Source organism: Miscanthus floridulus, chromosome 18 (genome assembly GCF_019320115.1).
Source record: "Miscanthus floridulus cultivar M001 chromosome 18, ASM1932011v1, whole genome shotgun sequence".
In the NCBI taxonomy this organism is placed as follows: Eukaryota; Viridiplantae; Streptophyta; class Magnoliopsida; order Poales; family Poaceae; genus Miscanthus; species Miscanthus floridulus.
This window is the reverse complement of record NC_089597.1, coordinates 134716464-134728602: the sequence shown is the minus strand read 5'-3', so window position 1 is coordinate 134728602 and position 12139 is coordinate 134716464. Positions and strand designations below refer to the sequence as shown.

Here is a 12139-nt window from a genome sequence, read left to right as displayed (position 1 = left end):
CTACCATGTTAGTGATCACAAAGGTTTCAACAGAATGTTCAATGGATGAAAGCAAGCACTCCGGGAGGGTATTTATAGATCAAAGAAGCGGTGCACATGGACTAGGAGTACCAACAAAATAAGACTAACAAAGGACACAGTGAAAAAATAGGACTCAATAATGGAAGACTCAGACGAGAGGGAACAGTACTCGAAGACGGGCATATTCGGAAGAATATACTGACACAGTACAACCCGTGAACAAAAGGCATTCAAACTCAACCACCACCATACAACTACATCTGACAATAGCAGACTACCAGAGAATATGCCAAAACCCTACTTCCGAGTTCTTCCTGAACAAAACAACCCGGATATATGCTCGGGGGCTGCAAAAGGAGAGGTATACAGTTCTATCAAACAACTCAGATTCAAGACCCTCCAACTTTTTGTTCCAAATAGCAAGAGGCTTGGGGGCTACACTCAGTGAGTGCACTTTTTTCTCCAAAAAAGCGCACACCACTCAGAATGTTTCTTCAAAGACAGACGGTGTCAGGGCCACATGACAAAAAGAACCCGAACACAGCATCAGAGCTCTTTTCAACAAGGAAGTCGGGGAGCCTTTCAACGAAGAACCAGGAAGATTTCAAGAAAAGACCCTCAAGCTCCTTATGCCAAACAGCAAGAGGCTCGGGGGCTACATCCAAATAGAAGTACTTTTTTCTCCAAAAAAGTACAAAAAAGTACACACCACACAAAGTTCTCACAAAGCGCTACACGGTTTCGCTCAAGAAAACACTCGGACGACGCTTGTTCCTACTCAACGAGACTTGAAGGAACAAGACGAGGCTTCCAGAACTCAACCATGAAGTGCTCGGGGGCTTGTCGGTACGGGACCCACAGGATACCCCGCGAGGAAGGAAGAAGACCTAGTCTAATTAGGATTCTTCTCCTGTAATCTTAGTAGTAGTATTACTCTGTAATCCTACTAGGAACTCTCATTGTAAACCGACTAGGATTCTGGCCTCCTGACTATATAAAGGAGGGCAGAGCACCTTGGATGGAGAGTTCAACAGAACAATTGTACAACACAACACTTCATAATCAATCCAACGCAAAGGCTAGCACCGACTGGACGTAGGGCTATTACTCGATCTGCGATCGAGGGCCTGAACCAGGATAAATCGACTGTCTCTTGCGTTAACCATCGAGTTCTGCATACGCTGAAACCCGAACATACTGCCTCGGGTACCCCCGTGGCAGGCTATCGGTGGTCAAACATCGACAACACCTTCTCTCATGAATTGAATTGGAGGTTAAAAGTTTCTTTCCTTCGTATCTCCACGGGGTAATTTTAACAAAAGGACAACCTAACTAAGAGAAATTGGAAAGGCAATCAAAAGTATTGTTTTTGTAATTGTAGCAAAACCATGAAACATCTTCTTTTATTGTTATGGTGCCTAGACAATCTGAAAGACTATCTATATAGCTACAGGGTCAACCCCTCCTAGCTCTGTTTCCCACATGTTTGAGAGTTGGTTATCAAATTTTGATTTAAAAAAGAATAAATATATTCTAGTTAGGGTAGCCACATTATGTTGGACAATTTGGTGGCGTCGTAATGATCCAATCCTTGAAAATTCCAAATATACATCTTTTTGCAGGCTATTTTCAGGGGAATATACTGGCTATGGTTTTGGCAGTACAACAGCGTGATGATAAAACAAAGGAGACTTTCCGGTTAGCGAACAAAAATTAAAGACCACGCTGTGTTGGAGCTTTTCGCCTCCTCTTGTGGATGAAAATTTAATAATAGACTCCATCATATACTTGTATTTCTTGTTCCCCTTATTCATTAGGAATATCGATGAGACTATGTAATAACATAAATGTTGTGTGCGAACACGCAGAGGCGAGAAGTTCTCTTTTCTTTTCTTAAAAAAGAAAAATAGACTCCATCATATACTTGTGTAGCCATCCAGATTTTGATGAAACTGAAACTACTCATCAAACGATTAGTGGCCGTCCTCTTATACGGGTTAAGTTCCTCGGCTGCCACTACATACATGGGCTAAACCCTGTCAAAAGTAAAACCCTACTAGGTGGAATAAACAAAACAAGATATGGGCGTAATCATGTACAGAAAATGTTGGTATAAAGCTCAGTAATACCACCATGATTACTTGAAACCAGGATTGTGGAGTACCACTTTTCAATTCAATGAAGCAAAAAACAACAATGGGGGAAATTATCTGTTGTTCGAGGTGACACGCAGCGCACCTGCTACCCTACTCATGTCCTAGATATCAGTAACAGCATGCATGAAATGAATGAACTACGGTGATCTTGCAATAAATAAGCACATGTCAAATTAATTTGTTTGGCTTTTCTGGTAGTTTTTTGCTACAAACAATCGAACACAGATTAGCCACATTGGAATCTTCCAATAGTGAACAACAGCCTGACAACAAAGGGGGAACAAGAACACAATTCAAAAGGTACTAGCACATACCATACCAATCCAAAAATTCTGAAACCTGAAGTTTTCAGTCTCTGCTTGAGGTGTTGGATTTGAGTTGAAGAACTTGGGCGGCCAAGGCCAAATATCTGTGGAGTGCAAACTCTGAGTAAGTGAGTGTCCAAGTCGCGCTTTCCCTGCCCCCAGAGAGAAATTTAGATATCTAACCCGTTATTCGCGCGCCTCTCATAATATAACCCTCAATTCGCATGTCTTTGGAAATATGACCCATGTCCTGCGAATTGTTTTGAAATTTAGTCTTTTCGAGATTTTCTCCATTTCTGTAATTCCAGGGGCTCTCTTCACTGTTTAGGGCATGGGAAAAGACGTTACTGCCCCTCCCTCATTCCAGGGACACATGCCTAGCCACTCAGATGCGTCCCAGGTGATGTAATCTCCTTCCTAGCCTATTCATTTTTCTTCCCAGCTCCGTCCCATGCTCCTAAAGACTAATATTTTGCACAGATCAAATATATATGTTCAAAATAAATGTAAATAACATGTTTTACACGATAAAAACAGCCATACAATTTCACCATAAATAATAAAATCAACTGCACAATTCCAGCATAGATTTAATATTAGTACACATTCACATACAGTTTAATAAATAGGTTCACGTCAACAACTCCGCCATCTAGCCAATCTGATACGACTACAAGTTCACATAGTTCACATAAAAATAGCCATACAAAAGAGAGTCATCCAGCCAATTTAGGACCACAAGTTCACATGCACAAAAGATGGTCGGGAATCTTAACAGACAAAAGTCTCATGACATTACAGGAAGATTATTCAAGCATCCATGTTCTTCCCCTTCCTTGGAGTGAGTTTTTTCTTGAGACCTAGCCTCTTCCTTGGACTCTTCCTTGAAGTGGTCATTGTATTACTTGGCCCTTCTCCAGTTTCACTACATACCATAGGTCAATGGAATAGTTCAGTACATGAGATAAGATGCACACATGTCACACACAATGAATGATTTTTACCTTATTGTAACTGCTCTGGGGCTTGTAGTGATTTGATTTGTCCCTCCAAGTTCCCCAATTGTTAGTTGCAATTGGCTAAAAAATGAGAAAGGTTAATTGCAATAGGTTAAAAGAGACTAGTGTTGATTTTAGTTTTCAGGAATCACCTTTGCCTCCTTGTAATAGGTCCAGGACTAGTGTTGATTTCACTTGTGCCTTCTGCCACTACAACCTTCTGCCTTTTGGATGGACCAGGAGTTGCATCACCTTTGCTACAACCAGCAGGTCTCCCCGCCTTCCCTTTCTTGGCTCGACTTTTCCTGTATAAAAAAAATTAAGATGAATACAAAATATTCAGTAAGTATGCATTATTTCAAAAAGGCATACACATTTACCTCTTCTTTGTTCCATTAAGAGGGCACTTTGGAGAGTTAGTCCTATGGCCAAGACCCAAGCAATTTTGACACTTAACCTTCCACATGCCTTTGCCCCTAGGCTTGCTTCCCTTGTTCTCTAGGCTGCTAGGTTTTCTATTTTTCCATTGTCTTCCAACATCTCTCTTATCTAGTGGTGGCATCACTTTGAATCCAAGTTCCACACGCACCCACTAAGATTTATCGGGCAGTGGTTTGATCACACCACCATAGGCTAGTCTAAAACGGTACACTGAATAATAAGGATCCAAGTAGTCTTCCATCTTAGCATTTCTACAAGTGATGATGAGTGCCAAAGCATGTGCACATGGTTTACCTAACACTTGCCACTCCCTGCAGGTGCATACATGGTCCTTAATATTCACCACATGTCTTATGATCTTGTGTGAAGCAGTGACCTCTGAGACCTGTGCTTCATCCCTTCCACCTGCTTCTGTGTTCAAGTGACAGAGCTGCCGGGTCATTGCATATAGCTGGCGTACAACAAGTGGCAGCATTACATGTCCCTCAAAATTTTCACCTATCCTTCTCCTTCTTGCATAAAGTTCCATGAATTTGGACCTCAGTTTGTCTGCAAGGTCAGCCACTGAAAGGTCCTTAAGGTCTTTCACCCAATTGTTCCAAACCTCTGCCACATTGTTGGTGATATGATCACACTTTATTGCCTCTGAGAATTGGCTCCTCATCCACTTTAACTTGTGATTGGCTTTCAACCATGGCTCAACATTCTTGTTTACTTCATACATCTTCTTCATCAAGTATTCATGGTATTCTGGTTGAAAACTCCTAGCTGCAGGATACATTCTCCCAAATGCAGGCCCTTGAAACCTCTTGCTAAAATTCTTCATCAGATGGATAAAACATTCTCTATGCTCTGCCCAAGGGAATACCTTCTTCACTGCATTCTCTAGGCCCTTGCAAGCATCTGAACTTATAGCTAGGTGAGGTGGATCACCAATTGCCTTTTGCAGCTGCTACATAAACCAAGTCCAATTATCAGTAGTCTCACCATAAAAAAATCCAAATGCAACTGGAAAAATCCAGTTGTGCCCATCTAGTGCTGTAGCTGAAGGTAGGTGCCCATTCCATCTACCATTGAGAGCTATAGAATCAATACTCAAAAATGGCCTACAACCATTAAGGAAACCATCAATGCTTGGCTTCATACAACAAAAGAACCTATGGAAAAATACACCTTCCTCCGTATTCACAACCTCTATCTCTACAACACTTCCTGGCATTCTGAGCTCAATCTCTGCCTTGAAGTTGAACAAATAACCAAAACTATCTTCCCATGTGCCAAAAAGTTCCTGTCTTGCCTTCTTTCTCCCAAGATGCACAGTTGGGTACCCAATTGTGACTTGATACTTTTCCTCTAACTCTTTTTTTAGTTTTATTGCAAGCATGTTTGGATCCTTCTTTAGAAAAGGGATTGCCTTATCTCTTACCCATTTGTAGCTTGCCATCTTGGTTATCAATTCTTTAGTAGATGGGCAAAAATGCTTTCCTTTATTTACTGCAACCTGTCAAATTGAAACAAACATGTCAGTTAGTGTGCTGCATATGAAAAGTGTTAGCTGCTGCATATGAAAAGTGTTAGTACCCTGACTTGTTGATCATCACGCATCAACCTTGCTGAAATAGTCCATGAACAACCCTCATGAGCGCATTTGCCGTTGAAATAATCTTTGCGAGATTTCTTTGTTGCAAGCTGAAATTGCCCCTTTATAGCATGCTGTCGCACTGTAGCCCTAAACTCATCTATACTAGAATATATTGTTCCAACTTCCATTGGAGGGTCTTCTTTGTCACAGAAAACAAAATCCTCACCAGGTACAGGATCATGAACCAACAAGTCTGCATCTTGTAGCTCCACATCATCAAGATTAATTTCAGACACCTTTTGGGCCGCCATCCTAGCCTGTTCAGCTCTCTCATCCTCTGCTCTAAGGCCAACAAACTCATACATTTCATCCTCATCCATCACTGGAAGTGCAGTACCAATTTGGTCTTCTGTAAGAGGAGTTATCAGCAAACTCTCCTAGTCAATTTGATGAGAAACAACTGCAGGATTGCCACAATCTCCTTGTTCTGTGGCATTGTCATGGCCTACATTACTTGCAGCAGCCTCTGCCTCTGTAACAGCTGAGTTGGAAAATATTTCTGCGGGTTTATTCACGACATCAACAAACAAGAACAACTTATCATGCATCTTCTCAGCAAATGCAAGTGACAGGTCTTTATCATCCACCAGCTTCTTCTCTCCACTACCACTCATGTCAAACTCATGTATCACAAGCTGCTGCCCGCTTCCCCACTTCACCCTAGCTTCCAAATCTCCGAGTAGCATCTCTAGATTATAAAATCGACAATCAACAACCCATTCATCACATTTACATAGCACATCAACAGAGCGCCCATCATCCAACTTAGCTGTGAATGGAGAAAACTGAACACACAACCTAAATTCCCCATCCGGATCCGGATCGATTCTACCGGATACCAACAAAAAATAAAAGAGACACAATTTAGATTGTACCCCCAAATCAACAGGAACCCTAAACATACAGTACAGAGGGAGGAGATTGGGGCTCTTACCCTAGAGCCATGGAGTAGGTGGAGGTCGCAGCCCCTTCAGCCGCAGTCCAATGGACGGCGCAGGGGCCGGCCCGGTGGTGAACGCCGCAAACCCCCTCTAACCCTAGCTTCCTTGCCGAGAGGAGGAGGCGCAGCTGCCAGCGGGAGGAGGAACTGCAGGGAGGTGCGAGGAGGAGGAGCAGCGGGAGGAGGGCGCATGCGCTGGCCGTGGCCGGCGGGCGGCGACCGGACCTGGCCGGCGGCGGGCAGCTCGTAGATGCCGCGGCGCGTGGGAGTCCGTCGCGGCGCTCGCGACTCGTGCTCCTGCGAGTCGAGTCCAGGCCCCAGCGAACGGGAACAAAACAGAAACAAGGGAAGGGTAATGATGTCTTTTCTCCCGTCCCAAACAGTGAAAGATGATTTTTGGAATTACAGAAATAGAGAAATTCTTAAAAAGATTAAATTTTAAAATAATTCGCAGGACATGGATCATTTTTCCAAAGACATACGAATTGAGGGTTATATTATGCGTATGAATAACAGGTTAGATATCTAAATTTCTCGCCCCCAGATAGCAGAGTGAGATCTATGGCCGTCATCGTCTCCACGTCAATCGGCAAACCATCGCTCACTTCCCTTCCCCTAGCTATCCCCTAGCTATCTCATCTCCCAAGCTCTCCCCTTTCTCCCGGCCCCGCCTCCCACCTCAGTACCTCTACCTCACCCACCCGGCCATCCCCCAAGAAGGCAAGAACTACCTATTCATCAGCCATGGCGCCGCCGTCGGTGTCCGCCTCCCACCTCCTCATCACCGCCTCGCTCCCAAAGCCGAAGCCTTCCTCCCTCCGCCCGCCGCGGCTCCCTCTCGCCAAGCCCCTCCCCGCGGCAGCGGCGCTCCTCGCTCTCACCGCCTCACCCGCGCTCGCCGCAGACGCGCCTGCCCCCGCCCCGGCCCTGGCGCCCGAGCTCCAGGCCGAGGCGCCCACCACGACCGCCAACCCCTTCTCCAGCTCGCTCCTCACGGCGCCCAAGCCCTCCGCGGCCGCCTCCGACCTCCCCGAGGGCGCGCAGTGGCGGTACAGCGAGTTCCTGTCCGCCGTCAAGCGGGGCAAGGTGGAGCGCGTGCGCTTCACCAAGGACGGCGGCCTGCTCCAGCTGACGGCCGTCGACGGCCGCCGCGCCACCGTGGTGGTCCCCAACGACCCGGACCTCATCGACATCCTGGCCACCAACGGCGTCGACATCTCCGTCTCCGAGGGCGAGTCGGCGGGGCCGGGCGGCTTCGTCGCCTTCGTCGGCAACCTCCTCTTCCCGTTCCTCGCCTTCGCGGGCCTCTTCTTCCTCTTCCGCCGCGCGCAGGGCGGGCCAGGCGCCGGCCCCGGCGGTCTCGGCGGGCCCATGGACTTCGGCCGCTCCAAGAGCAAGTTCCAGGAGGTGCCTGAGACGGGCGTCACCTTCCTCGACGTTGCCGGCGCGGACCAGGCCAAGCTCGAGCTGCAGGAGGTCGTCGATTTCCTCAAGAACCCCGACAAGTACACCGCGCTCGGAGCCAAGATCCCCAAGGGGTGTCTCCTGGTCGGCCCGCCTGGGACTGGGAAGACCCTCCTCGCGCGTGCCGTCGCTGGGGAGGCTGGGGTGCCCTTCTTCTCCTGCGCGGCCTCTGAGTTCGTCGAGCTCTTCGTTGGTGTCGGTGCCTCCAGGGTGCGCGACCTCTTCGAGAAGGCCAAGGCCAAGGCGCCCTGCATTGTCTTCATTGATGAGATTGACGCCGTCGGGAGGCAGCGTGGTGCCGGACTTGGTGGGGGTAATGACGAGAGAGAGCAGACCATTAACCAGCTCTTGACGGAGATGGATGGCTTCGCTGGCAACAGTGGTGTCATTGTGCTTGCCGCGACCAACAGGCCCGATGTGCTGGACTCGGCGCTCCTACGTCCAGGGAGGTTCGATAGGCAGGTCATGGTTGACAGGCCAGATGTTGCAGGGCGCGTCAAGATTCTTGAGGTCAGTTGTCAGTGACGAACCCCTGTTGCTACTAACCTGTAAATTTGTGCTTAGCTAGCAGTTGATATGCTTCTGAACTACTAGTAGTGTTGATGAACTTATTTATAAACCTGCTTAGAGCCCCTGCCACTAAAGATACTTTCATTAGTTAAGTGACATTGATGCAGTTATTCTACAAAAGAGTACTTCCTTGCTTGGAAATCGACAAACACAGATGAAAAATTGAATCTTTGCAATAGTTAGCCTGGACGCTGGAGACGCTCCACATCTTCTTAGAGAGTTATAAGATGCTGGGTCATAACTAATTTGATTAGTGCAAATGAGGCTAAATATTTGGCAGTTGGCTGCCCCTTAAATGTATAAGTTGTTAGGGTGATTTGTCAAATCTACCAACACCATGGTTCTATGTATCGAATAATAGAACAAAGGATTCATATCCTTGTAAGATTAGAACATATGTTGTTTTCTAGCTTTGTGGGTTCCATCTACTATGCCCTTAATGTATCTCCAATTCTCCATCTACTCATGCTAACCTTTATAGCTACAAGCTGTACTAGCATGCACAAAGTTATTAAAAAAATCCTTGATTTTTCCCAGCATCCTGAGATCATTTTAAATGTATACTTGAGCTTACAAGTCATGTTTTTCTAATCAAATAGGTCCACTCCCGAGGAAAGGCTTTGGCAAAAGATGTCGACTTTGAGAAAATTGCTAGAAGGACCCCTGGTTTCACTGGTGCTGACCTCCAAAACCTCATGAATGAGGCTGCCATCCTTGCTGCTCGCCGTGATCTTAAGGAAATTAGCAAGGATGAGATCTCTGATGCTCTTGAGAGAATCATCGCTGGGCCTGAGAAGAAAAATGCTGTTGTTTCTGAGGAGAAGAAGAGGCTTGTAGCTTACCATGGTAAATATTGTCAAATTATAACCAGAAGTTATAAATCCTCTTGTGGGGTTCAGGTTCCTCACCTGTCTCTGAACTTCTGCACTTGTAGAGGCTGGTCATGCCCTTGTCGGCGCCCTCATGCCAGAGTATGATCCAGTAGCCAAGATTTCCATCATTCCTCGTGGCCAGGCTGGTGGACTCACATTCTTTGCTCCAAGCGAAGAAAGGCTAGAATCTGGATTGTACAGCAGGAGCTATCTTGAGAACCAAATGGCTGTAGCCCTTGGTGGCAGGTGCTTTTTCATGAAATTTTTGTTCATTTCTGCACCATTAACTGTTGCTGTTGCGCACAGTGATGGACTGTTTGAGCTAATCTCATGGTTTGCAGGGTTGCTGAAGAGGTGATCTTTGGCCAAGAAAATGTCACAACAGGAGCTTCCAACGACTTTATGCAGGTGTCACGTGTTGCAAGACAGATGGTTGAAAGATTTGGATTCAGTAAGAAGATTGGCCAAGTTGCGATTGGGGGACCTGGTGGAAACCCTTTCTTGGGGCAACAGGTATGCCACTGTAACTGAAATGGATTTGCAAGAATAATTATGTTAGCCTGGAATCAAGAACATGTAAAAATCAATCGAAGAACTAGGCATGCAAACTTCAACAATAGCAGCATATGTGCTCAACAATTCTTGTCTCCATTTGCTCGGTTTCCAGAAATCTCCACCAGCATCTAGGGAAGGTCATTTTCTACATGTTCTGTAGTGCCTACTTACCTTGATGACCACTGCAAACCTGGATCCCCGTCTAATGTGTTTGCATAGCACGCCACTTGTATACTGCCAATTCTGTCGTCGTCGGTTTGTACCAACAGTGTGAAACTGTGAATAGGCACGCATCTCATTTTGTGTGGCTGCTGCGACCCTGACTGCCCTGCCTAACATGAAAATATCTCGTCTGCTTTACCTTTTTCTTCTCAGAATTTCCCTGGCTAGCTAACTCTTAGCCAGTCAGAATAGTAGTCTGACAATTGTTCACGTTTTGTAGCACCAGTTTAAAGAGTAATCTGACAAATATTCACATTTTCTTTTCTCATAGATGTCAAGCCAGAAGGACTACTCGATGGCGACAGCAGATGTTGTGGACGCTGAGGTGAGGGAACTGGTGGAGAAGGCCTACTCTAGAGCAACACAGATCATCACCACGCACATTGACATCCTCCACAAGCTCGCCCAGCTCCTGATCGAGAAGGAGACCGTGGACGGGGATGAGTTCATGAGCTTGTTCATTGATGGCCAAGCCGAGTTGTTTGTCGCTTGAGATATCACAAGGCGTGTGGCTAGCTAGCTCGCCGCGGTGGATATGCTTTTGAGTGATTTGTGCGAGAGCAATCACAAAGGGATGAAAATGGAGAGCCCAGCTTGTAGGAACCACATTGATGTAGCCAAAGATGTTTTTGCATACCTGTATAGTAGTTGATTGTAAAAAGCATCTACTGACTTTGAGCAAGTAAAATGTTACTGCTTAGATTTATAGCACATGGTTGACCTGTCGCCTGTGAATAAATATGCTCATCTCATGCTACTGGGCTATATTCATCTGACTGCGTATAAATGAGTAAATTTAGACATGGTGCGGTCCCTACTTTTTTCCTGTACCCTAACAACTTTGTTGTGAAGTTTAGAAAAGTGCGAAGAAAAGTGAATGCAATCTGTAGAAAATACAATGACTAGTCATTTGCACACATATATACGTACTCTCCATCTACTTCAATATGATTTGATGAGGGTACAAACATGATAAAAAAAATTCTTCAAACTTTATTGTTGCTGATCCTGTTTGTCACATCACAGAGAAAATAAAACAATCCATTTGAGTACCGAGTTGCAGCAAGGCACAAAGTACAGGCAGCTCTCTGCTCTTACATATTTATTTCAGAAATGAGCAAAAAAAAGAAATACAAATAGTAGCAGCCAAATGGAGTTTTATAAGGCCTGAGCTTTTCATCTGATTCATATGCAGGTTCAGAAGTGATGTCGTCTGAAGAAACAACATTTCATTCCAGAAGCAACATAGATGGAAGCATATATGACTGTAAATGTACCTACGGTGACACATCTTTGGTGGCGCACTCTCACCCTTCGAATATCTCTTGCAACATGTCTTCAAGCATTTGGGGTCTGAATTTCGGGGTAGTAATAATAATAAATTTGTAATCTTTTATATATTTTGTATAGACTGGAATGATTTTCTCGGCGATAGCTTTGCGTAGCATTTTTCTCAGCTCAGGATCCGGGACCTTCCATAGCTTTTGGGTAGTGTAGACTTTCTTAAATTCAGACTCGAATTTGGATAATGAGGAGTTGTGTCTCTTTCTCCCAAAGAAGATAGGTGTAGGATTGAGCAAGCATGATAATGGCGGTGCCCATGATAACTGTAGATAGCTCTGCATATAGCTCTCAACTTTGCCAGCGAGGACTGTCACGTGGACTCAGTGAGAAGGGAAAGGATAGTCGATGAGGTACTTCCATATCATGTTTGCGTTGTTAAGCAAGAATAAAAATCTGAGGGCTTGATCTTGAAATGATTCGGACTTGTTAGCAAGCTTTTCTTGTACAGAAGAAACCATCTCAATAACCAGGCTGATTAAAGGAGGCACTTGTCTACTCTGAGGCACATACTTACCAAGTCTAGATGCTTGAGATACATTTGGAACCATTGACGAGTAACGAGACCGTAGGAACATTATGTACCCGATTACAGACCGAGTGGCCGTGTGA

General features: G+C 45.4%; 1 protein-coding gene and 1 pseudogene across 1 annotated transcript; one reads left to right on the top strand and one right to left on the bottom strand.

The window, feature by feature from the left end:
* Nucleotides 1–3125: 3125 nt before the first annotated feature.
* LOC136524757 (uncharacterized) lies at nucleotides 3126–7212 on the bottom strand (annotated as a pseudogene).
* LOC136520597 (ATP-dependent zinc metalloprotease FTSH 1, chloroplastic-like) lies at nucleotides 7069–10982 on the top strand. The gene is made up of 5 exons (XM_066514150.1): nucleotides 7069–8477; nucleotides 9137–9383; nucleotides 9472–9655; nucleotides 9751–9922; nucleotides 10458–10982. The coding sequence occupies exons 1-5, from the start codon at nucleotides 7248–7250 to the stop codon at nucleotides 10677–10679; spliced, it is 2055 nt and encodes a 684-aa protein (XP_066370247.1). The 5' UTR covers nucleotides 7069–7247; the 3' UTR covers nucleotides 10680–10982.
* The last annotated feature ends 1157 nt before the right edge of the window (nucleotides 10983–12139 follow it).